Consider the following 25,594-nt stretch of genomic DNA (forward strand, 5'->3'; position numbering starts at 1 on the left):
GTTATTTATCTCATTGTTTTTTCCCCCCAGCCTACAGTCCAGCTGGGGTAGCCACAGCACAAAAGGGCTGGCGCACAGTCAAGCCCCAAAAACCTGGCCTCCAGTCCGGGGTCTGCCACCTTTGACAAGCTCTTGCACAACACATCAGTTATTTAAACAGCGGCAGATACAGGCATGTTGTGTTGTTGTGTTTCGTGTATTCCTACAGTCAGATTGTGAAGAGGTCTGAGTCTCCTGCCAGTCAGCCAAACCGCACAAGAAAGCAGCTGGCACTGCGAGACACGCCCATCACATCAGAGACGCAGTCGCCATCTTTTTGTTGAGGTATTCAATGATCAGTTGGCTTCAAAGTGCATGAGCGATATTACCATACTTTGCACTGTAACACCGCAAGCATTATTAGGAATAAATTCAATTATAACGAGGGTGTGTGTGAATGAATAGCAGGCAGATACAGGTTAGCGCACGTGGGTGCAGCTGCTGCTCTCTGTGCGCAGCATGGACTCCCTGAAGAGATCAACGTGCCAGCACAGCACATCATTAACATGCAGCATGCTACTGCACCAACCGACAGGCAACATGTGAAGATGAACGATGCACAGGCAACACAGGAGAGCCTCAGAGAACCTCATTAAAGGACCATTATCTTCACACAACACTGGGAGAAATGGATGAACTGAGTTAAACATGTGAGACCTGACTTTGTTAAGATGATGGATTCAAGGAACGTCCTTGACTATTATTTATTTATGTTTATTCTTCTGTGTCTGTGGCCAGACGCATTATGTTTTCCATCCATCCGCCCGTCTGTCCCATTCTCGTCAGCCTGTTATCTCAAAAAACACCCTGCAGGAATTTCTTCAAATTCAGCACAAACATCCACTTGATGAGTCAAGGATGAACTGATTAGATTTTGGTGGTAAAAGGTCAACAGGCAAGGTCACTGTGACCTGGTGCATTCCATTCCTCTGAACATCATCTCAAGAACACCTTGAAGGTATTTCTTCAAATGTGGCACAAATGTCCACTTGGACTCAGTGATGAACTGCTCAGATTTTGGTGGTCAAAGGTCAAAGTTACTGTGATCTGGTCTGTCTAATTCTTGTAAACTTCATACCTCTATAACACTTTGAGGGAATTCCTTTAAATTTGTCATTATGTTAGATTTAGACAGTCAAAGGTCAAGGTCATTGTGACCTTGCATCTGTCTCATTCTAATGAATGCAATATTTCAAGAAGGCCCGGAGGGAATTTCCTCAAATTGTGCCCAAGCTTAGATTTTGGTGGTAAAAGGTCAACGGGCAAGGTCACTGTGACCTGGTGCATTCCATTCCTGTGAACATCATCTCAAGAACACCTTGAGGGCATTTCTTCAAATGTGGCACAAACGTCCACTTGAACTCAATGATGAACTAATTAGAATTCCGTGGTCAAACATTAAGGTCAGTGTGACCTGGTCCATCTCATGTTTGTGAACTTGATAACACCTTGAGGTAATTTCTTTAAATTTTGCATTATATTTTTTGATTTTGGTGGCCAAAGGTCAAGGCAATTGTGACCTTGCAACTGTCTCATTCTAGTGAATGTGATATCTCAAGAAGGCGTGGGGGAATTTCCTCAAATTGTGACCTTGCATCCATCCCATTCTTGTAAACGTGAAATCTCAAGAGGGCCTTATGGGGCCCTCCTCAAATTTGCCACAAAAGTCTCTTGGACTCAGTGATAATCTGATTAGAATTTGGTGGTCAAAGGTCAAGGTCATTCTGACCTTGCATCTGTCTCATTCTTTTTAACAGCACATCTCAAGAATACCTTGAGGGAATTTCTTCAAATTTGGCACAAGCGTCCACTTGGGCTTGATGATGAATTGATTAGATTTTGGTGGTCAAAGGTCAAGGTTACTGTGACCTCAAAAAGCATGTTTTTGGCCATAACTCAAGAATTCATATGCAAATTATAACTAAATTTCACACAAATGTCTAAAAAAATACAACAATTTTAGCCTAGTTTTCATTACCCTATTCTCTTTAGTGTCCAAATATGTAACTGCAACGTGTGCAATTGTGTGAAGCCAAACTGCTACTAGCATTTTTTAAATTTATTTTATTTTATTTAAGTTTAGTTTGTTTCATCTTATGTTACTTTATTTTTGCCTTTACCTCTCTGAATGTGTAGTTATTTTATGGTTCTTTTTTCATAGCCATCTAACAAAAATTGAAACACATAAATTGTCTAATCTAACTAGTCTGAATGAAAACAAGGACGAGAGATTATATTTGAAACAAACAATACATTTAGAAATAAAATGATACATAAATAAATAAAAGACCATTATTAATATATCATGTATGTTCTTCTGCAGTGTATGAGCCAGGCACTTACTATCTATTCTATAGAGAATATAATGATCTTAATGCAGATAAAGGACCTCCTCTGGTTTCAGGTTCTTCTGGTTTTTATTCCAGTCATTTCCTCAATTATGTGTTTCTGAGCTGCCATGCGCATGCAGTTAACTCGACAGGGAAACCAGCTGCAGGCCTCGGCCCGACTGTATGTTTTCTCCATGGGACTGTTTAATCATCTTTACCCTGAAGGCTGGCCAGTTCCTGTCAGTCTGATTCTAAGTGCTTCGTCTCAGCCCTGGTAGCATCCTTGAGTAAATAATGCATGCAGGTACTAAGGATATTGGACAGCTACTGTACACCACTCCTCTGCACTCAGAGGAGTGAGTGTGCACATATCTGCCTTGATCTCTGTCCGTCCCCATATTCTCATTTCTGTCCATCTGCATCTTCAGTGCAGTTTTCTCTGGCTGGCACAGACCCTGACTCCACGTCCGTTTATGCTCAGAGGTAGTTCGCGGTAATGGTAGACTTGAAGGTTAAGCACTTTACTTACAGAGTCAGCATTATTTATCTTTAATGAAGGCAACAAACCACTCCCTTTCTTAGTGTTCAGCCCTCCTCTCTTTAAAGTGCCTGTGTTTTATCTTCCGACTGTGTTATTTCTTTATTGGCTGGTATTGACTTCCTATGATTGGTTGGTTTTAGGCTGCAGACAGAGCCTACTCTCTCCCTCTAGTGGTGTCAGACTACCACAACACACTAAAAGCAGCTTCATGCAATGCAAGCTTTTCTTTTTATCATCTTCAACAGCAGCCTATCACAGAGCGTACACTGCAGAGCACACCTTTTTAAGTTCTTAAATTGATTTTTAAAAAAATCATTTTTTAACTTATTTGTCAAGAGTATCATTATCGCAAAAAAAACCCGAAATATTGTGATTTTATTTTAGGGCCATATCATCCACCCCTATCCTCAAATGCAAGTACGAAAATGAAAACCAGGAGAATATGGGACCTTTAAAATGGACACACAGTGTGTCTGCCGAGGGACAGAAAACGTAACAATGGCCTGGGTTATTAATCTCAGCATATTTTTCCAGTTTATTTGACCGACATGTACTTCCATTCAGAAGGTAGCATCCTCACAGAAAAGATTCAGTACTTGAGGGTAAAAACCTGTACAAATTCCTCCATACAGAAACTGAGACTCCCTTTAACTTGTTTCCTCTCAAAAAGTGGTAGTGCAGACAGCAAACAGAATATAAGACAACAAATGTAAAGAAAATCAGTCATCATTGAATCATAAGTGTCAGGGGAATGCCAACAGATGTATTACAGTACATATATAGTGCCTATGTGACACGTTAAAATCAAGTGAAGCTGTACATCAGTCTTCAAAACGTGCAAATAAGTGTCAATAAACATTCATTAATAGAAAACACGACTGTAAACAATATTAACTCATTCAAGTTAGCATGACAGCAAAATAATAAAAAAGTACCCTTTAGTCCTGACAGACATTTTGTGCAGTGAACGTCCCTCGTCCTCTGAACAGTGCCCTTCATGAGCCTCCACGCAGCCCGCTGGAATGACATTACTGCTTCAGTAAGTTTCTATAATGACATATTCTGAATATTTCAGAAAAGGCTGAATGAAGAGCTGCTGGTTTGTAGAGATGACCTCGCTTGTTCACAGATAAAAAAAAAAAAAAAGTCATTAATCCTTCACACATGGCTTCAATGTCAGAGTCTGACATGTTGTATAAAATACAGACAGCGGCCTATAAACGACCCTACACAGCCAAAGCAGTAACTACTGACGTAAAACAGGCATCTGACTTTCTGAAATATTACCATTAAAATTATTAAGTTCTAAAGTATCTATTACATCCTACCAAAACAAGACGGTCCAAGAGGTCTACAGCTGAGTTTACCTAAGAAACATGCTCTTTAGGAGGCCTGCAGGAGACCGGAACACAAACAGCGTGAATCTAAACCGGTTTCCATAGCACAGGTGTGGATTTAATTACAAAGATGCTCTGCAAATGAAGCATATATTTCGTGCTTAATCAGCAGGGATGGGAATGGAAAACCAGTTCCAGTTGAGAACTGGTTCCAAATTTTCCGATCCATCAGAATGCCTCTGAGCTCACAGATATCTTGTTGATGTCGGCATGTTTTTTTCTGAGAGTCGCAAAACAGTCACATCAAACAAACTCATGCGTCTGCGCTGCTGGAAACTTGCAACGAGAAGTTATGACAGAGAGGAAGAAACGGTACAGTGGCTAGCATTGTTGCCTCACAGCAAGAGGGTTGCTGGTTCGAACTCTGTGGTGGGGGAGCCCCTCTGTGCAGAGTCTGCATGTTCTCCCCATGACAGCATTAGTTTTCTCCAGGTGCTCCAGCTTCCCCCCACAGTCCAAAGACATGCAGGTTAACTGGTGACTCTAAACTGTCAAGGGTGTACCCTGCCTCTCTCCCAAAGTCAGCTGGGATAGGCTCCAGCTCCCCACAACCCCCACCAGGATAAGCAGGTACGGAAAATGAATGAAGGAATAAAAATACAATTACATCCTTTCTAACTCTACTCAACTACATTGTGGAGGCAAATATTGTACTTTTTACTCCACTACATTTAGTTACTTTGCAGATTAAGATTAACACAATATATAATTCAGGTATAAATTAAATAAATAAAATTATTTAAGATTAAGCGACACAGCAGAATATAAAGCTGCTGTAACATGAATGCATCAATAATTATTTTCCAGTCATAAAAAATACATGTATATTTCTGAAATGAGCCATTTTGCAGTACTTTTGGTACTTTAAATGTATTTAAATGTTTATACGTACTTACTTTGATTTAGTCAGATCTTAAACACTTGTAACAGTATTTTTAAATGGTGGTATTTGTACTTTTACATCAGTAAACGATCTGAATACTTATTCCACCAATAATTATACCACACATTTACATGTATTTTAATTAAAGAATTTTTAAAATACACTGAACAAAAATTTAAACGCAACTTTTTTTGTTTTCACTCCCATTTTTCACAGGTTTAAGTAAAAGATCTAGGACTTTATATGCACACAAAACACTTACGTCTCTCAAAATCTGCACTGTGTCTCAAATCGTGTACTTTTGTACTTACACTTAATATTTTGAGTGCATAAGTGCGTTCACACTGAGAAATATGTAAAAATGCAGTGCACTATGAGTACCCGGATGGTGCACTCAAAACGGTCAAGAAGTTGAGTGTGGAACTATGGACACTTCTCGCCCTCAATGGTCGCCATCTTGGCTACGTAGGAGAAGGGGAGGGGCCACTTTTCAAACTGGAAATGGCGTCCAAAAACTGTGCGACCGTGAACGTCGCTGCACTGTACAAATACATGTGTTTTTTGCACTAAGCACCTCTATACTGTTGTCAGGTATAAGCCAGCAGTGTGTTTATTGGGTTAATTTAGTAGGCTGTAATGATTTGGTACCGTGAACGATAACGCAAATGCCAATGCTAGTTTGCTGACTAGCTAACAGCTGCGGTCATCATTTCCGCTGAGCGCACAACGGCCGTGTTTGGTTTGAGACAACACTACCCTGTCGAAATTTTCGCACTACACCAATAAGTACATAGTGCACATAGTATACTGCATAGAAGTGTACTGACGGATGTACACGATTTGAGACACAGCATTTGTCACAAATTAGTTTAATCCTTGTTAATGAGAACTTGTGAGCATTTCCTGTGACCATCCTGAGGCACACCTGTGTAGTAACGATGCTGTTTAATCAGTATGTTGATATGCCACAACTGTCAGGTGGATGGGTTATCTTGGAAAAAAGGAGAAGTGCTCACTAACATGGATTTTAACCAATTTTGTGACCAAAATTTGAGAGAAATTTATTCAATGAGTGCATAAAAAGTCTCAGGGCTGGTTAGGCCTTAACGTGGACTAGTTCAACTATAACATTTGGGTTAAACAAGTTTCATGAATGTGGCTTTAATTTGGCTTAGTTCGTCTGTGACAATGGAGTCCCAGCGTGAGAACACCTGGCTTAAGCCTTATTATCTCAAGTATGAGCACATGCTGTCTTGTGGTGCTCATAAACATCCGGACTGAACTAAAAAACACCACTGCTGGTGTGAATCTTGAAACAAAACAATGGCAGAGGCAAAAAGAATTCATTCAAAAAACTTAAGTGAGTATGAAAAACACTACTAAAACAAACTGTGGCAAACCAGCAACTGATATAAAACTATCCTGCTGCTACTGAGCAAAAGAAAAAGAGTGGTTGGGCTGCAATTTGAAAACGGACAACTGGAGAAGAATCAAGAACTTTTTTTTTTGTAGATGTGTTTTCCCTGCCTAGATCGTCCAAGCAGAGGATCAAAAGGTGTTTTTAGGTTTTATGTAACGACTCAGACTATGACTAATAATCCACATAACATAAAGGTTTAGAGACTTAAAGCCTTTTTTTGCCCTCCACTGTTTCCTTCTTCACCACACTCTGCTGTTTGAGTCCTGATTTTCTACAGGAATATAATTATACAGCCTTGCATGGAGCACTTTAAACCAAACCGTAAAGAGGCTGCGTCTCTTGGTGCATTAGTCACCTGGCTCAAACAGTTCATACATATTGATGACTAACTGGTTGGCTGCAGGGCTCGTCCTTCCTCGTGCAGCCGGAGGAGGACATGAACAAAGCAAAGAATGAAAATACGAGCAGAGCCTCGACTGAAAACGTTACAGAAGCTAAAGCGTACACGCGGCAGTTAATGATCCCTTTTTTTCAGCCTGCTTAGCCGTCTCTTGTGCCTATTGTTCCTGTGCTATAAAATATCAGAGGATATACACATATTTACATAATCAAGAGGGCAAACATCCTGTCACCAAGGCAGCCACGTGGATACTAAAATGATAATAAAACCCTGTGTGTGTTCAGTGGATCATTCAAGTGAAAATGTGCGTCCATTTTACTTAGCGGACCCTGTGTCCAGTCTACAGCAATGAATATGTTTACTGGCATTATGCGTCCAGTCGTCAGAGCCTGTAACAAACTGACATTTCAGAGAGATGATAAATTATTCATACAGTACAAAAGCTGAAGCAGGTAATTGGGCTTGTGACTGTGCAGAGCGTTCAATCGTTCCAGTACAAATCTAAATGCAAAATTCAAACGCGGACAGCGTGGCCCAAGGTCAGTCTGTGCACTCTCGAGGCGTTTATCGTCCCCGCAGGGAGTTTGGAGGAAGGAGCGCAATTTCAGACAGCTGTCACCAGAGTGGAAATACAGTGCTTTAAAGAGAGGGAAAAAACACACACACCCGTACACTGCTTACTCCCTCTGTACTCCCTCTGTGCTTTCTCCTCCTCCTCAACAGTCAAAGCAGCAGAGGAAGGAGCACGATGACCCCTCAGGCCCGCGGAACTTGCCGGAGCTGGGTGTGTCCGTGCACTCTGCAATGAACGTGTACAGGTCGCTGACTCGTACCTGCTCCTGTGTTTGGGCCTGTAGGAAGACAACATAGAGATGAACATTTACTACACACGTACTTATCTCACAACCGCACCATGTCTCTGTGCAGAGTGTAATTTGAACTGATGACAGCTGCTGGCAGGGCTAAAAATTCTCAGAAACAAGAAGGCAGCTAAATTTAGTCATTAATTCAACCTTTATTTATAACCAAGAGATCACAGACTGCTACAGGGAAGATGTTTCTTTGTAGGCCAATGTGGAAGTTAGCATCACCCTGGTTTCCCCTTGTCAAAAAGCCAACGTGCTTTTTCCATTGGATTTTGGATTATTGCAGAAATCAGCTCAGTGGCAAACAAATGATACTTGAGTACGGTGCACTAAAATAAAGGGATTTTTCTTAATTCAGACCCAACAAGAGCCAGAGTGTATCTGATGAAGCCCGTGAGAGAGACGAAGCAGTTCATCAAGTGCTTACAGATAAATTAAAGCGTACCATGATGGTGTCGTAGGCTCCGGTGATGAGTGCGATGAAGAGGGACAGCACCATGTAGATGAAGAGGGAGATGAAGGTGTACAGGTAGACCTGGCTGAAGATCCACACCATCGTGCCGCTCTGCTCCATCTCAGCGAACGTCACAAACATGTCGTCTCCATTGATGAGAGAAAACAGGCACTCTGACACCATGGCCAGGGAGCGAAACTGGACACAAACAACACAACACACATAAAGAGTGCACCCCTGTAATTTGTGGCGATGCATTCGTCTTGTGCTGCTTTCTGACACTTTTCACAGGTATTTAAATCTTTAAACCCTGAGCAAATTGGTGCCATTTCTTTCAAAAACATGAAAAAAAGCAATGAGGGTAAGGAATATCCCACAAATTGCAAAAAACAAAAAACAACAACAACAGAAAAAGAATAAAATAAAATAAAAAATTGAAAATTATTGGAAAAAAAAAAACTACAGAAAAAATACATTTATAATAATAATTATTATTACATTCAAAATTATGTTGCAGAATTATTATAATATAACATCATAATTTTTGTTTGTTTGCTTTTAAAACAAAACTTTTTTTTTTTTTTACTAATTTCTCTTTTTCTCTTGCATTAAAAAATGCAAGATTTTTAAAAAGAGATTTATTTATGCATAGATTTACAAAAAAAATTTAAACTAAGGAAAAAGTATATTCATAATTATTCTTATTACATTTTAAAATTATTTTACAGAACTTTTATAAAGCTTTTAAAGCAAAATTGTATGGTTTTTATTTTATTTTTACTATTTTTCTTGTTTTTAAATTTCTTTTTACTAATTTCTTGCAAATCTTTGGAGTTGTCTTATTTTATTTATGTCTCACAAATTGCAAAAAAAGAAAAAAAAGGATTTAGAAAATTATTTTTAAAAAAAACTAGGGAAAGGGTTTATTTATAATTACTATTTTTACATTTTAAAATTATGTTACAGAATTATTCTATTTTTTTTAGCCCTATTTCCGAGTCATTTCTTTGTTTGTTTGCTTTTAAAACAAAATTGTTTTGTTTTAATTTCAATTTTACTCATTTTCTTGTTTTTAAATTTCTCTTTTTCCTTATTTCTTGCAATTGTTTTGGGTCATCTTATTTTATTTATTTCCCACAAGTTGCAAAAAAAAGATAGATTTAGAATTAAAAAAAAAAAAACTAGGGAAAAGGTGTATTTATATTTATTATTATTACATTTTAAAATTATGTTACATAATTATTCTCTTTCACTCTTTCCAGGTCATTTCCTTGTTTGTTTGTTTTTAAAACAAAACTTTTCATCGTTTTTTTTCACACATGAAGTTTTACTAGTTGCTGTAAGTTTGATTGCTCTTTTACACATTAACACAAACACTGCAAGCCACAACCATCCACCCACAAAATGTTATCACGATTCATGTTTAATAAATGTCAATTTTATCTCTCATTAATTATACACAGCTACAGAGATGATATGAAGCTGGAGGGCATTTTAAGATAATTAGGCCAGGGCGACTGGCTGTCTGAATGACTCATGCTTGCTGAGACACTGCGGCGTGTGTGTACAGTACCTTGGTATGATAGGGCCCCAGCACGATCCATCCACAGAAGCAGTATCCCATATAAATGGCAGCTGCACAGCAGCAGAAGCGGATAACGTTTGGAAAAGCAGCTCTGAGAGTCACAATCAAGATCTGTGAGACAAAGAGAGACCGGAATATATTAATTCCTCAAAGAAAGAGAAGAGAAAGAGGATTTTAATTATGTGTGTGTGTGTGTGTGTGTTGCACCCACGTTGTATTTCTGGAAGAAGCTGAGGTAACGGATGACTCCTACCCACACCAGCAGAGTGGAGGTTCCCAGCAGGATCCCACACATGTCATACGATGACAAAGTCTGCATCACAACAGTGACGTCATTAGTTACCAGAAACTGAGAACTGTGCCGCAGAGCTGACAAAACAGAGATGGTCATTTGTCTGTCACAACTAACCTTGGACTCGATCCCAATTTTGATGAAACTGCCGATGATGGTGAACATGTCGCTGATGATGAGCAGGATGTACCAGCCGTTGATGAACTCCATCCTGTCTCCCCAGCTCACGCTGCGGCCAAGTCTGTGTTTGAAAAGCTGCACATACTCCTGTTCAGGGAGAGGATGATGAGGAGGATTCAGATTCAGATAAACTTCATTATCCCATACAGGCAAATTCGTTAATTAATAGTAATTTTATCCACTGTAAAACAATACAATAGCAAACACAATAGAGCTGCAGCTAACGATTATTTCTGTTATCAATTAATCTTCTCGTATAATCGCTTTGTCAATAAAATGTCCAAAAACAGTTTCAAATTTCTCTTGGTCAATGGAGACATCTTCCAGTGATTTGTTTTATTCGGCCATCAGTCCAAAAAGCCAAAGCTATTTAGTTTAATATCACTGTCAACACAGAAAAGCAGTAAATTCTCACATTCAAAAAGCCTGAAAATGTACTTAAACAATATTGATGTTCAAGATAGTTGCCAATTAATTCAGTTAAGTCAGTTCACTAATTGATAAATTTACTGATCGTTGCAGCTCTACACAATAACACATCAACATTATCATACTAAACACATTTGGTATCACTGAGACAAAATAAACAATTAAGTCAAGTATAAACAGTCATATAACATCAAATCTGATGCAAAAATGAAGCTAGTGAGTTAGTGCCAAAAACTGCAGTTCCTCTACTGGCCACTTGAGGCTGGCTCCAAGAGCGAGTCAATCCCCATAGAATCCCCATAACACACGCTTGTTTGGGGGAGAGAGTGGGGGTCCTGGGGGTTGGCTGCGGTCACGAGATGTCACCTCTACCTGCTTGAAGGAGGGTGACCCTGCTTTTGGATCTACTCCTGACCTAAACTGACGATGGAAATGCAAATTGGAGCGGCATGGCTTTCCTCCGTGCTGCCAAAAGTGACGATGGAAAAAGGGTAATAGAGACAGACAACCATTCACACTCACATTCACACCTACAGTCAAGTTAGAGTCACCGATTAAACTGTGTGTCGTTGGGCTGTGGTGGTCGCTCCTCAGAGGGTCTTTTAATTCAACCAAACGCCGAACAAGACTTTTTCAGGCGACCAAAACGTTACAATTAGCTTTCATGAACTGAGAACACACTGAAATAGCTACGTCTGTACCAATCTGGGGTTACATCATGGTTACCTTTCCTAACCAAAATTGTTGCTGTGGTAGCTACTTGTCAACGGACAGCAACCATCTATCAGTCAAAGTGACCATGTCGTTAATTATGCATAACTATAAGCGTTAATAACATTAAACGGGTGAGTTATATAAATTTAATCACCCAAACAGTTTTCATGAATGTTGAAATCAGCTATAGAGATCAAAAGTTTGGCATTTTAACATGGGAGACTGTGGGGATTGACTCACTCTTGGAGCCAGCCTCTAGTGGCCATTAGAGGAACTGCAGCACCTCTGCATTGGCTTCATTTTTCAGGCCTGGAGGTGCAGCTGGGAGAAATGTTCCTGGAGAGCTTTCTACCAGAAAGTGATTTCATGGTTAAGGGTTTGAAAAAAAGTCATGGTTTGGATTAAAATGAAAAGATTTCTGTCAGACAGTGCTTCCTGAGAGAACGTAGAAAACTCTGACGTGCCCCTGAGGTTGCAGCTTGAGAGCAACCAGTCATCTCTTTTTTTCCCTACAAACACATTAATGTGTGTCTGCAATCTTACGTGTTGCAGGAGGATGCCTCTGAGGATGGAGCGGCCACACAGCAGCAGGGACAGCAGGCAAACGAACGCCACCAGCACATCTAAGAACTCCCGAGCGTAGCTCTCCGCTGTCAGAAGAGGAGTCAAGTGACAAGGATCAAAGGGGGTTGAGAAAATCACAGGTGAAACAGTTGAGACAGATGAGTGAATATCTGCACGAATCATGTGTCCGCTGCAGCTGACTCACCGTGTCCCGAAACATTGGGGTCTTTACACTCCTTTATTGTGGCCTGGTTCTGCAGACTGATCTTGACTTTGCCGCTGTGCGCCTTGTTATCCATGATGATCTGACAGCAACAAGAACCAGAGTAAAAATACAACCTCAGGGAATCAATTTATCCCAACTCTTATCTCCAAGATTGGCTCATTTCAACCTCAAGTTCAGAGTTGTGATTAATAAGGTCAAGGGCCAGTTGCACAAAACACCTTAAGTTAAGATTTTCCTTGAAGTCCTAGTTAAGGTTTCCTCATTATAAAATCTGTTGCACAAAACACCCTTAAGGCCTCTCCTTACGGTTTCCTGAAAATGTTTACTGAAGTATTTATGGTTCTCTCGTTGTCTTGGTCTTATACTTAAGGAATCCCTACCGTTGCACAAAAGACCTTAGCAACCAAAGCAAGGTTAAAAAAACAAGACTTAAAGGTACCTCTGACTCTATCTTAACTGCAACATGATCGAGTTTATGGTGATAGATGAAAAAACTAACACCCTGAGAGTAGTGTTCTGCAACAAGGAGAGTCCCATGGATACACTTTTACTTTGTAGTTTGTGCTTTCTATGATTGTACTCCTCCAGAAGTTTAATCTTTTCCTCCTCTGATCAATATGGTTTTCTTGGCTTCTTTTCTTCTGCTATTTTTTTTCCATCTAACTATAAGCAGTGTTGGCAAGCTGCATGGAAAATGTAGTGAGATAAGCGTCCAGTTACTCCACATGAAAATGAAGTTTCACTACACTGAAGCTATCCGCAGAGAAATGTTGCAAGCAAAGCTAAAAGAAAATGGCAAAAGTAGCTGCTACTTGCAAAGCTACTTTTATCTATTTATTTTTTTTACTTTATGTCAAATCTGTGTTTTCTCAGTGATCAGAAAAACTGTCAGCCAAACAAATAGGCAGCAAAAATGTGCAGTTGAGCTGTTTATTGTATAAAAACAGACTTAAAATAAAACTTTCTTCTTTTTGTGACTTTGTGACATTTGAACATGTCCTTGAATAACATGACATCATCAGTCGGCTTGCTGCTCTCTGTCTGTCTCTCTCCTCTTCCTACTTTGTGTCACTAGTTCAAAAACAGTATTCCAAAATATATTTTTCAGTCAAAAACCAAAATGAATCAAGACAGTTATAAAAATTGACTTAAATGAAAACTTCTTCTTTTTTTAGAGACATTAGAACATGAACATGTCCTGTAAATAACATGTCACATCAGTGTGTCTCTGTCTCCTCTCATCCATCTTCATACTGTCCTCTGTCTCTCAGCTCTTTTCTCGGCCCTTGTTGTGTCTGTTTCTGCAATTCCACTAAATATACAGTCTGTGGGCGAGACACGTGAGAGACGAGTCAAGAAGAGGCAGAGTAAAGCGCGTCCTGCCAAGAAAAGCCAATAGCATAAGCAGCAAGCAAAATAAACTGAAGGATTAGTACGTGATGTCATATGGAAGTGTTTCCTCTGTGTGGCGCTGGCATCATTCACATGACTCATCCTCAGTTTTATCATCCTTACTTTTATCCAGACCTCTGCAGACAAAAGGTCCACTGCACCTCACAGGTTTTCCTGGGAAAAATAGCTTGTAACGTTTGTGGATGACACCATGCTACTCATTCAATTAATCAACTTTGCTACTAAAAAGCTATTTGACTCAGAAAGTACTAACGTCACAACCACGCTACTGAGAAAAATCTGAGTTTTTCCTTAACAAAGGAAACATTTTAAAGCAACTCTTACCTTTCTTGCATTTCACACAGCGCTTAGAAAAAATTTGAACATCCACAACTCCCGCCTCCCTCCATAGTCCCATCTCCCCCCTCCTCCATTACGTCCTCATTACGTCTAAGATAGACGTAAGCATTGGCAAGGTAGCGTTAGATACACGGAAGAGGAGAGCGAGTGTAACACGCCAAGAGAAGAGTATAGTATAGTATATAAAGAAGATAACGTTAATGTTTCAGAGGCTACGCTACAGTAGGATAAGGTTAGCCATTAGCAACTGGATGTTGTGTTGTCATATAACGTTAAATGTTATATTAGAAGCAAACTAAACAAAAGTTACCTGTCCTGCACAGCTTTATAATATAACGTAAATGCTAACATTAGATAATACTGATGACTGGCAACAAACAAGGAAGATAATACTGAGGCTCAGGCTACGTTAGGCTACAGTAGGCTAACCGTTAGCAACTGGATGCTGTGTTGTCATATATAACATTATGCCTATGTTACATTAGAGGCAAACTAAAAATACCTGTCCAGCATAACCTCTGCGATCATTACGTTGCTTTTTAGCTCAGGATGAAGCTGCATCAGTCTTTGCCATCGCTCGAAAGCAGAGTCGATGTTGACCCGAGTTTTGGCTCTTGCAGCATTGAGTTCTTTCTTAGTGTTAGCTTTTTCTACAACACTCTTTCTTTTGCCAACTGATTTCCCTGTTGGAGCAGCTGGAGGTGGAAGCAGTGGTCCGCATTTGTCTGTCACTGTTACGGAGAAAAGTTTATTTCCAAAAGCATCCCTGTTACTAGTTTATTTGTTGTCTCACAGACTCACTCTTCCTGGTCGGGGGCAGGTTATGCGAGCAGTTACGTAAGTCGGAAGCCTCCACGTGAGGAAGACAGACAGGACGCTTGGCCAGTCATTGCTGCAATGATTGCTTACATTTTAGTGTGCCATCAGCTTATTAATAGCATTTTAACCTAAACAAACAACAAATTTCCAGAAAGGTAAGTGTTGCTTTAAGGGATTCTGTGCAACTGTGTAAGTCCCTCTGCTAAGGAGATATTAAGGAGAAATCTTAAGGTGTTTTGTGCAGCAGGTCTCAGATTTCTACCGATGCTGTGATGCAGGTGTTTATTTAAATAAATAATAGAAGACACAGCTCACCGTGATGGCGAAAGTGTAGCAGTCGGGGATCTCATTGTTTATGATGGTCTGAATGTTGATGGCCTTCAGCTGGAAGTCAATGGTTACATTGATCAGCCTGGAGACAAATATGAGACAGAGAGGAATTCAATGTGAGCAGAAGAATAACACTTTATTATTTCCAATGTTAAAAATAACAAACTGACTTGTAGAACTTGAGAGTGAAATTCTTGTAGTCACTGTTTCCTGGAGCTGAACCGTCGGTCAGCGGGTTCAGTCCAATGCACTCTGGAAAATAATCAGAAAATAGCATTAGAGGAACTAAAAAAAACCATATGGGGAATTTTTTAAACCATCTTTGTCTTCATCACATGAGCCCCAACCACACTCCTTACACTTCTTCAAAACATTTTAAAGCAGCCTCGTCCCCTTGGAGACTTTTATTTGTCTTATGTTATTTTTTCCACACGATTTATCACGAACCACCAAAAGTCATCTTTGCCAAATCAGCAGGTGTAGGCAAATAAATCCTTTCCCAAGGCAGGAACGGTGTGCTGCTACTGAAGTCTATGGAAAAAAAGCTATGTGCTGTGTTTTTGGTGATAGGAACTATTTCGAGCTTTTGAAAGTAGGACACTGTTGCAGGGCAGCTCTTGACATATGTGGAGCAGCAACACAATGACTCACTGACACAGTCATTTCCTTCAGGGCCGAGAAAATACTGGCACAGAGAAAATGACGAGGCTGCAGGTTCTAATGTCAAATACCCAGGGATGGATTTAACATCCCAATCACCAGAATACATGTTGACATTGTATGTTTCTGCAAAACCACGGACATATTACCTTTGTACATTATTATGTAGCAGATACGTTAAAACTTTACCTTTCAATGAAGCTGTGTGGTTGGGTTTAGGCACTAAAACAGCTTGTTATGGTTAGAAAAAGATTGTTGGAGATGTTTTGGCTTAAAATACTCGTGTTTAGTGCCACTATTCAAGCCAGAAACACTGCGTTGTCTTGATAAAAAAAAAGCCGCTTTTCATGGCACTACCACAGCTAGAAATGCAGCGATGTCTCGGAGAAAAACAACCGCTGTTGGTGGTCTGTTGTGGTCTGCAGCTTGACAGGCGTCTTGCCTGGGTGTTGAGCCATCCACCATCCGTCCACCTCCCATTGACAAAGCTCATACGCTACATCACTTTTGGGAATTGTGTCTCTGCTTTTTTGCCGATGATGTTGTTCTGTTTGGGTTCATCACAGCAGACTCGGTTTGCAGCCGAGTGTGAAGCAGTCGGAGTGTGAGTTAGCACCTCCATGTATGAGGCCATGGTTCTCTGCCGGAAACCGGTGGATTGCCCCCTCTGGGTTGGGAAAGAGTTACTGCCCCAAGCAAGGGAGTTCAAGTATCTCAGGGTCTTGTTCAAGAGTGTGGGTAGAATGGAGCGTGAGATGGATCGGCGGTTTGATGTGGCGTCTGCAGTGATGCAGGCGCTATGCCAGATCATTGTGGTGAAGAAGGAGCTGAGCTGGCAGGTGAAGCTTTCGATTTACTGGTCCATTTATGTCCCAACCCTCACCTATGGTCATGAGCTCTGGGTAGTGACCGAAAGAATGAGATCGTGGATACAAGCAGCTGAAATGAGCTTCCTCAGAAGGGTGTCTGGGCTCAGCCTTAGAGATAGGGTGAGGAGCTCGGACATCCAGAGGGAGCTCGGAGTAGAACCGCTGCTACTTCGCATCAAAAGGGGTCAGCTGAGGTGGTTCAAGTATCTGATCAGGATGCCTCCTGGCCAGCTCCCACTGGTAGGAGGCCCCGGGGCAGACCCAGAACACACTGGAGGGTTTACATATCTCATCTGGCCTGGGAACGCCTTGGGATCCCTCAGGAGGAGCTGCAAAGTGTTGCTGGGGAGAGGGACGTCTGGGGTGCTCAGCCTGCTGCCCCCGTGACCCGGCCCCAGATAAACAGATGAAAATGGATGGCCTTTTGAGAGGTTGATATGATATATATAAAACGTACAGATGTTACGGATCCGTTGTTTGCAGAAATGTACAATGTCAACATTTTCCTCTGGTGATTCACTGAATTAAACTCTAAGAAGAAAGAAAATCAAAAAGATAAAGGTCATCCTACCGGTGACGACAGTGGGATCGATGTCAAAGGTGTCGTTGACGGGATCAATGGTGCCCCTCCTGTAGTACCTCTGGCAGAGTGAGAACGCACTTCCGTTATAACCGACGCCCAATGCGTATGCATACCGCCCCAGTGAGATCTGAGGTAGAGCCATGTACTGAAGAGGAAACGAGAGACAGGGAATTAAAACTAAACAGGAGAGCAGCTTATAATGATGCACTCATCAGGTATCAGATGATCATATCTTCTCTGCAAGAAACATGGGAAATAGGGTCCAGGTTAAAAAATACTGGTGTTACCCTTCAAAGCAGTCCACTGAATTGACTCTTTGTAGTTATTATTAAGCTACCTGCTCTATGGCGAAGTGGATGCGGCTGTACAGCTCCTCCTGCGTGTGGACGGCCTGAGGAGCGCCGTCCTTGTATCCCTTCAGGAAAAGGTGCTTGAATGCAGCTGTGTTGTCCTCTTTAAACGTCACCACCATCTGGTTGCTCAGTCCGAACAGCACCAGCTGAGAGGCAGGAACAAAACAAACGAGCTTCAACAAACGGGCAGAAAAGTAGTTATGACATAATGGGCACAGAACTAAACAATGATGTAATGACATCATAGCGTGAAGCTGAATCCACCTGCACGGTCACGATGATGATTTTGAGCAGCTGCAGACCCAGTTTGAAAGGCTTGCGTCCCTTGGCGTGATACTTGTCACAAGGGCTCATGAAGAAGTACTTGAGCTTCCTCCTCAGGGCCTCCTCCTCCTCCTCCTCTTCCTCCTGCTTCTGAGGGGGCTCAGAGCCCACCAGAGTAGTGGGACGAGGGTTTCCTCCCACAAGATGGTCCTGGGACCCATAGCCGGCCACGGAGGAGAGGAGCCTGTCCTTCTCTAGGAATGACAAAGAAATGCACAGTTTCAGACAGGTGATGAACCTTAGACATTATCAGCATTAATTAAATGAGAAAGATTTAGTACAGGACTTTCTTAAAGCTGGGGCACTAACAAGAGACAGAATCAGTCAGAGCTGAAGCAGAAGAGGCCGACACATCATGACTTTTAGTCACTGTGAATCAAAGAACACTTCTATAATGCAGCTGGACGTCATCCTTCATTCAGAGCTGCAACATTTACTGTACAACTTCAATTAATAGCCTGGCTATTAAAATCAATGAACTCAACGGTGCGAAATTTGGTGTTGCGTTAGTCGGGCGAGTTTGAACACACGTGCTTCATACGTGTGTGAAATCAATGAATGAACTTCTGCAGGTACGTCCTCAGCGTCATACGTCTCCGAAGGATCTCAATGCTGATTGGCTAACGAGGGGCAAATTGGTCGCTGAAGTTCGGGTTTTTCAGAGATTGATATTATTCCGCAACATCTGCACAATCAGCCATTGAACGTCTACAATCGTCTGTTGATTCGCTAAAACATCAATTGCATAACCAAAAGTTCGTACTTAACTCAGACAAAACAAAATGGATGCTGTTCACCGAGGCTGAGTCTTTCAATATTCATTCTGCAAATGGCTCATCCATAGAGAGAGTCGAACAGTACAAACACCTTGGTACCTGGCTGGACGACAATCTTGATTTTAAGCACCACATTGAATTTCTGACGGCCAAATTGAGAACAATACTCAGCTTCCTGTACAGAAATAAGAGCTGTTTCCTTTAGTACATAGAAAAAGAATTGTAGAATGTGCACTGAGATCACTTGATGTTGTCACCACCCAGCCCTAAGGTGATCCTTACAGCAGCCACCACTGCCGCCTTTACCAAAAGGTCGTCTGGCCACATTTGGCTGTAAGACGGGAACAGTATTGGTATTTGCTCATTAATAAAGCTTTGATGCTTCCACCCTATGTTTCATCCCTTTTAACTGTGACCTGAGGTCGACGTCAGGAAAGGGATTCAGTCGCAAGAGGTTCCCACCGCCGAATCAAACTGGATCAGATTCCTTAAGGAGGCTTCAGGATAAGAGAGTAACTCCGGAATCTGAGCCAAGTCCTCAACGGGGGCGCGTCTCAAGCCCGTTGTAGACAGGAGGTTCCACATGTAAATACGAATTCATTAACTGTGACCTCACATAACCTTGGTACTCGTTCACAGAACAGGTTGTTGCTTCACGCTCCACTAAAGCCCAGCATACACTGTACGATTTTTGACCGGATTTGACCCGATTTTTGAGACACAACCTGCCGATGCTCGGGCTGGATTTCCGCTTCGTCGTACGTCTTTTGCCGTGCAGTGTACGGGGGGGGGGCAAGGGCCGATCATCTGTTCCAGAACCGTGGTCAGATGAATTTCTGACATGTCAGAAATTTTGGTCAGCTGGCACAGACATTCGCACAGTTGAAGCAGAGCCACGAGCCGATTCACCAACGTCTGTGCATTTATCCCTCACTGCGCCTGTGCGAAGACATAGATCACCATGGCGACGCGTCGGTGGACTGTAAATATGGAGGCCAGGTTGGTTGAGCTGTGGCAACAGTATGAGTGCCTGTTCGACGTTTCTTCTTCCACCTACCACGACTGCTATCAACGAGAGAAATGCTGGCAGGAGATAGCCAATATTCTTCAGTTGCCTGGTAAGTTTTTTCTGCTCTCATTTTCAAGCAAGCACAACAAACATACAAGCTAGCGCGCTAGACGAGGTACAACACACACACACACACACACACACACACACACACACAGAGGGTGCACCCGGCTGTAGCCGGCTTACCTCCAACTCTCATTGTAAAATGGACAAACCATACTGTCCACGTCTCTCAAGCCATCTGCGAGTCCATATGCGCTGATGCCTCTTCTTTTTGGACGTTTCAGCACACAGTATAGCGCAAATCATCAAAGCAAACCGCTTGTCCTGCTTCTGCAACATCGGCACTTCTGGAACAAATCGGAGCTTTCAAATGTATCTTTATTGACAACTGTCAACGGGCAGGACAATCAGCAGGGGCCAATGAGCCGTTTTCACCCGTACAGTGTGAGCTCTCTGATTGTGCTTGATGATCGGAACGTACAGTGTGAGCACATAAATCATGAGCTTTGGCCGCACATTGCAGACGATTCACTTGTACAGTGTGAGCTGGTATTAACAACAAGATTTTAAAAATTGTACAGTGTATGCTGGGCTTAATCCGAACAAACTTTTAATGTCTCCCTCAATTAATATCCCTGTCTTAAATAAAGGTAGTTTTGCGTCATTCCGGTTGTGTCCATCATGTCCATTGCACTGCCCGGTGGGAATTTGTATCTAATCGAGTCTACATAAACTTTACATGTAAATCAATGCAAATTAATTGGGGGGGGGGACCAAATCCTACTGAAGGCCCCCAAATGTCTAGGACCGGCCCTGCAAACAAATGTGTATTATTTATTGTTTAACTGGCCTGAGCTTGAGGAAGTTGCTCTAACTGGGACCAGCTCAATAAATAAACTGGGCTGCATCATAATAATATATCTATATTAAACACACCATACTGTGATCGACGCCACTATAAAAAACAAACAGACATGATTTAAAGCCTCTGGAAACCCAAATCCACAATAGCCTTCTAACTATGTAATTTAGGGTCTTATGTACATAATATTAAACATGTAAAACAATTAGAAATCAGTTTCCATCCAAATTCGAAATATCTGTCTTTTAAGTTTTTGTACATTCTTGAAATTGGGTTTGATTTGGCCGTGGTTATCTCTGAGATTTATTACGCAATAAATTCCAAACCAATCATAAATCATCAGTCAGTTGTCTCATCCCACCCCCCAGTGGCAGCGCAACAAAACCTTTCTGCTCCAGCTAAATCTGCCTCTTTGAGTCTGAGCCAACTCCTCTTTCTAGTCTGAAGTTTAGAAAATACAGATCGTAAACTGGCTGAACCGCTCGGCTGCGACCCAGCGGAGGCTCTGCCTCCGGCGGGCTCCCAGCAGCACTCGAATCAGGTTGACCGGCTCCAGAGCCCGGACAATCTGAGCCTTTGCAGCACGTGGAGCTGCAGGAAGAGGCGGCTTGTGAGCGGCCGGGCTTGCCCCCCGGTCCCGGTGCCCGTGTCGACTCGCGGGGAGGGAACGTAATGTGCACCCTTCCTCACCCCTAACCCCAAGCAGTTAGCTTTGCTACGCATAAACATATCCCCAATCGCGGAGGTGATGCTGGGGAAACAACACAATTTTAGCCGGAGGGGAACATTATTCGAGGCGGGCAAATACTTAAATAAAACGCCAGAGAGACGGCCGGCCGCCACCGGTCTCTCCCGCTTTGACGGTCGGTGTGTGTGTCAGAGTAAAGACATATTTAATCTATTAAGACTGGATGTGTTTGAATGAAAAAGGCTATTATCAGAAAAACGGAGCAGGTTTATGTTTTCAATGAAAACGTATCTCAATGAAGAAAGGCAAAGCGCTAGCCTCCCGTTGTCATTCATCTCAGGTAACGTCTGCAGCGCGAGTCCCGTAGCAGCTCGCCCCCTGTTAATCAATTACAGCGGCTCCACCGGCAACGAGAGCAGCGCAACAACTCTATTTAAGCGGCTCTTCTATTGTTTATCTGTGACACTGTGTCCGTGGCGGACATTTGAAAGCGAGTAGATGACAAACAGTACAGTAAACTTGTATATAACTCAAATACAGTACAGGCCAAAAGTTTGGACACACCTTCTCATTCAATGCGTTTTCTTTATTTTCATGACTATTTACATTGTAGATTCTCACTGAAGGCATCAAAACTATGAATGAACACATGTGGAGTTATGTACTTAACAAAAAAAGGTGAAATAACTGAAAACATGTTTTATATTCTAGTTTCTTCAAAATAGCCACCCTTTGCTCTGATTACTGCTTTGCACACTCTTGGCATTCTCTCCATGAGCTTCAAGAGGTAGTCACCTGAAATGGTTTCCACTTCACAGGTGTGCCTTATCAGGGTTAATTAGTGGAATTTCTTGCTTTATCAATGGGGTTGGGACCATCAGTTGTGTTGTGCAGAAGTCAGGTTAATACACAGCCGACAGCTGCTGCCTTCAGTGAGAATCTACAATGTAAATAGTCATGAAAATAAAGAAAACACATTGAATGAGAAGGTGTGTCCAAACTTTTGGCCTGTACTGTATATGTAATAATTTAGGTGGAAAATGCTTTAACATTTCATGCAGCCTACATGCAGCCTCTCGGCTCAGCAAACGGTAAACAACCCCGCTGGCTTCTCTATGTGTCGCTTCCATACACAGTCAGTGGAGCCCAAATGAATACGCCGCGACGCTATGCTGTACGTTTGCAGCCAGTGGAGGAGGAGGGTGTGTCTGCAGACCTGGAGACCGCAGATTCAGACCTGCAGATCTGGACCTGCAGTTCTAGACCCCTTGTATTTCACGACAGCGCCCTCTATTTCATTGGAAGCCAACATACTATTACAACTATTGAATATGGCCGAGTGTGAGTATTGAATGTGAATCATATTATTTGTTTAAACTATTTTGTTGACTTGAATTAGAGAGCGAACTTCATGTTTTACAGTGATACGTTTAAAATGATATGACTGTCTTTACCACGATAGTCTGAAAGGCACGTCAAATATGGGTTAAAGTAGTAGGTAATAGTTTAGCTTGTTAGCAATGAACTGTTTGACCTGCACATTTTGTTTCATGAAACCGAAGCGCGATGACGAATAATTTTAGCATGTGCTTTAAATTAAACATGAATAAATGTTTAAAGCAATGAAGTGGATGATATGAGAAAAACGTGTATAGGCTTACGTTTTCATACAAGCATGAAACTGTTTACATATTGGCAATTAGTGTACTTTATGCTAAAAGTTAATTTTGTATTCATGTATATCATGTAATACACCTACACATGTTTTTCCTTTATTATTCATAATATTATATATCACGTGTGTTTATATCACTACATTGATATTACTCTACAGCATATATTTAGAGATTTTGTGGATAGAAATTAAGCTCATCCAGCGCAGATGATCAGAAATGTATTTTTGTCTATTATTAGGTTTTGGCCTTGTTTATGTGTGTAAAACGGTTGAAAAATCTTAACTTTGAATAATTAGGGACTCTCTTTTTAAGGTGCACATAACAATCCAGAAAGGGGAAACCACAGTGAAGTGGAGGAGTTTTGTGGAAGATCGAAAGGCAGATGAGGAAGGAAGGGGCACTATTGTTAATATGTCGATATAATAATGTATTTGCTATCCTCCAGATTCTTCAGTATTTCAGTGTAGACTGTGATAGGTATTTATTTTTTTTAAGAGTGTCTGTTTTCAATTTTGTGATATGTTTGATTTCTTTTTTTTTCTCTGCAGATCTCCTTGATGTGTGATGTAACCACTGCACACAATAAAACATTTCAAACCATTTCAGTATTTCACAGCCTTTGTTTCAAATTCCCACAACAAAAGTGAGCACTGGACACCCAAGACCAGACATTTCCTATTATATGTTGTAGCGGGTTTGATCAATGCAGTGCAAGTTTTTGGCGTGCCAGTCAGAGCAGTCTGATGAATATTAAGAAATAAAGAACTAAAATAGTTGGATCAAACCATACAGAACAACCAGCAAACAATAATGATGCAGAACAGCACCCAGGCATAAATCAACAATTAAATCTTTTTATTCTTTTTACTCTTTATTCTTATTAAATTTTTATTCGGGTGTAATAAAATTTTAAAACTGTAAATTGTAGTAAAGCATTAAAAGTCCAACTTCTTTCAAACAGTGGTGTTTGGGTGAGATGCTGATTTAGTTGCAGTTATACAGCCGTCCAGTAGGGGACGAAAAACAAGGGGTCTAGAACTGCGGGTCCAGAACTGCGGGTCTAAATCTGCAGTCTCCGGGTCTGCAGAGACATACTATTGGGATTGGCGGTGGAGCCCGGCCGTAACATTGCATGTAAAAGTTATGCTAACTATTCTACATAGTAACATTAATATGAATCACAAAACATTTTGAAACTTACCATTCAGTGACCACCTGAAAGGAATCATTTTCAGCTTCTGCTTCGTCCTCTGAATCATCAGAGGGCTCAAACATGTACAGCTGGATTAAATTTGTGGCAGCCACTGCTGAGCCAGGGAGATGTCAATCAAAACGAGGGAGCTGTCAATCAGAGCGTTATCTGCCACGCCCACTCTGTCCTGGCAAGTGGTCTAAACAGCAAAATGAGCTGTTTTTAAACCAGGTTTTCTAATAGTTATTAATGGTTATTTTCACTCAGACTTTTGTGGATGATTAATGAGACACTCGACTTTGATATAATATATGCATTTTTACCATTTCAAGCTGTGTTTCCAAAGGCTTTAATATAAGCATTTTGCAGCACTAATTATATCTGGCTCATCCATGAACAGAGACACAGATGAACCGGCGCCATGAAGCAGAGACAGACAATAGGAATCAAACCTGTGGCGCTGTCCGCGACGTGAGTGTAACTTGAAGACGCCATGATGACGATCACACAGGGAAGATGGAGGAGGACATGTTCAGCACAGACACCGAGCACTGACTGGATTCATGTTTTCTATCATCACACATAAAGGACGCTGTGGTGTCGCAGTGTGTTGATGACACATAACGTAAACAGATCGCAGCTTCCTGGTGACCACGTGACTCTCCGCCACGTGACCGGTGTCTGTGTTGCTGTGAGGAAAACATGAGCTGTGACATCTCGTCATTCATTCAGGCAGATAACATGTCATCATAGGGTTAATATTTAGTGTGAGGATGAGTCACTTTACTCAGTTATTTTTATAATGTAAATAAATAATAATGTTCAGGATGAAGACGCCATATTTACAAAGGAAGAAAGATGAATGTTAAAATAAATATGTTTGATGTAAAAGCTTATTTTAGTCAAGATAAAAATGAAAAAACTTGCGCTGTGTATCATATAATTTTTATTATTATTAATTTTTTTTATTTATTTATTTATTTATTTTGGACGAGGATCCTGGCAATAAGTTGCCACCTTTGCTTATCTGCCTTAGTGATGGTAATATATCTTTATTTATTTATTTATTTATATATGTATTTAAGTATATTATTATTAGAATTATTATTGTGATTATTATATTTCGTGATTTTATTATTATTGTATTTTTTTTTTATTTATTCATTGCTGTTCTTTATATTTCTTAAAATTTCCTCATTTTATTTGCTTTAATCCTGCACTGTTTTAAGTTTGTTTTAAAAAGTGCTTTATAATTATTATTATTATTTTCATTATTATTCCATATTAAGAAGAACTTATCAGGAGGTCAATTTTCCTG

The 25,594-nt window shown here is 41.0% G+C and overlaps 1 protein-coding gene across 1 annotated transcript; it reads right to left on the reverse strand.

The window, feature by feature from the left end:
- Positions 1-6,748: 6,748 nt before the first annotated feature.
- Positions 6,749-24,914, reverse strand: LOC117267839 (mucolipin-1). The gene is made up of 13 exons (XM_033643879.2): positions 24,729-24,914; positions 17,951-18,204; positions 17,671-17,832; positions 17,322-17,478; positions 15,392-15,473; positions 15,207-15,303; positions 12,300-12,399; positions 12,074-12,180; positions 10,325-10,474; positions 10,127-10,228; positions 9,904-10,026; positions 8,322-8,528; positions 6,749-7,861 (listed from the first exon to the last, which is right to left on the reverse strand). The coding sequence occupies exons 1-13, from the start codon at positions 24,769-24,771 to the stop codon at positions 7,727-7,729; spliced, it is 1,719 nt and encodes a 572-aa protein (XP_033499770.1). The 5' UTR covers positions 24,772-24,914; the 3' UTR covers positions 6,749-7,726.
- Between the last annotated feature and the right edge of the window lie 680 nt (positions 24,915-25,594).

Source organism: Epinephelus lanceolatus, chromosome 18 (genome assembly GCF_041903045.1).
Source record: "Epinephelus lanceolatus isolate andai-2023 chromosome 18, ASM4190304v1, whole genome shotgun sequence".
In the NCBI taxonomy this organism is placed as follows: Eukaryota; Metazoa; Chordata; class Actinopteri; order Perciformes; family Serranidae; genus Epinephelus; species Epinephelus lanceolatus.

What these genes read in the sequence shown, in the direction of transcription:
- LOC117267839 (XM_033643879.2), bottom strand. Translation starts at nt 24,771, where the DNA reads ATGGCGTCTTCAAGTTACACTCACGTCGCGGACAGCGCCACAG. An exon ending in CGTCGCGGACAGCGCCACAG is followed by an intron (nt 18,205 to 24,728) that starts GTTTGATTCCTA and finishes TGTCATTCCTAG; the next exon opens with AGAAGGACAGGCTCCTCTCC. An exon ending in AAATTGGGATCGAGTCCAAG is followed by an intron (nt 10,229 to 10,324) that starts GTTAGTTGTGAC and finishes GTTGTGATGCAG; the next exon opens with ACTTTGTCATCGTATGACAT.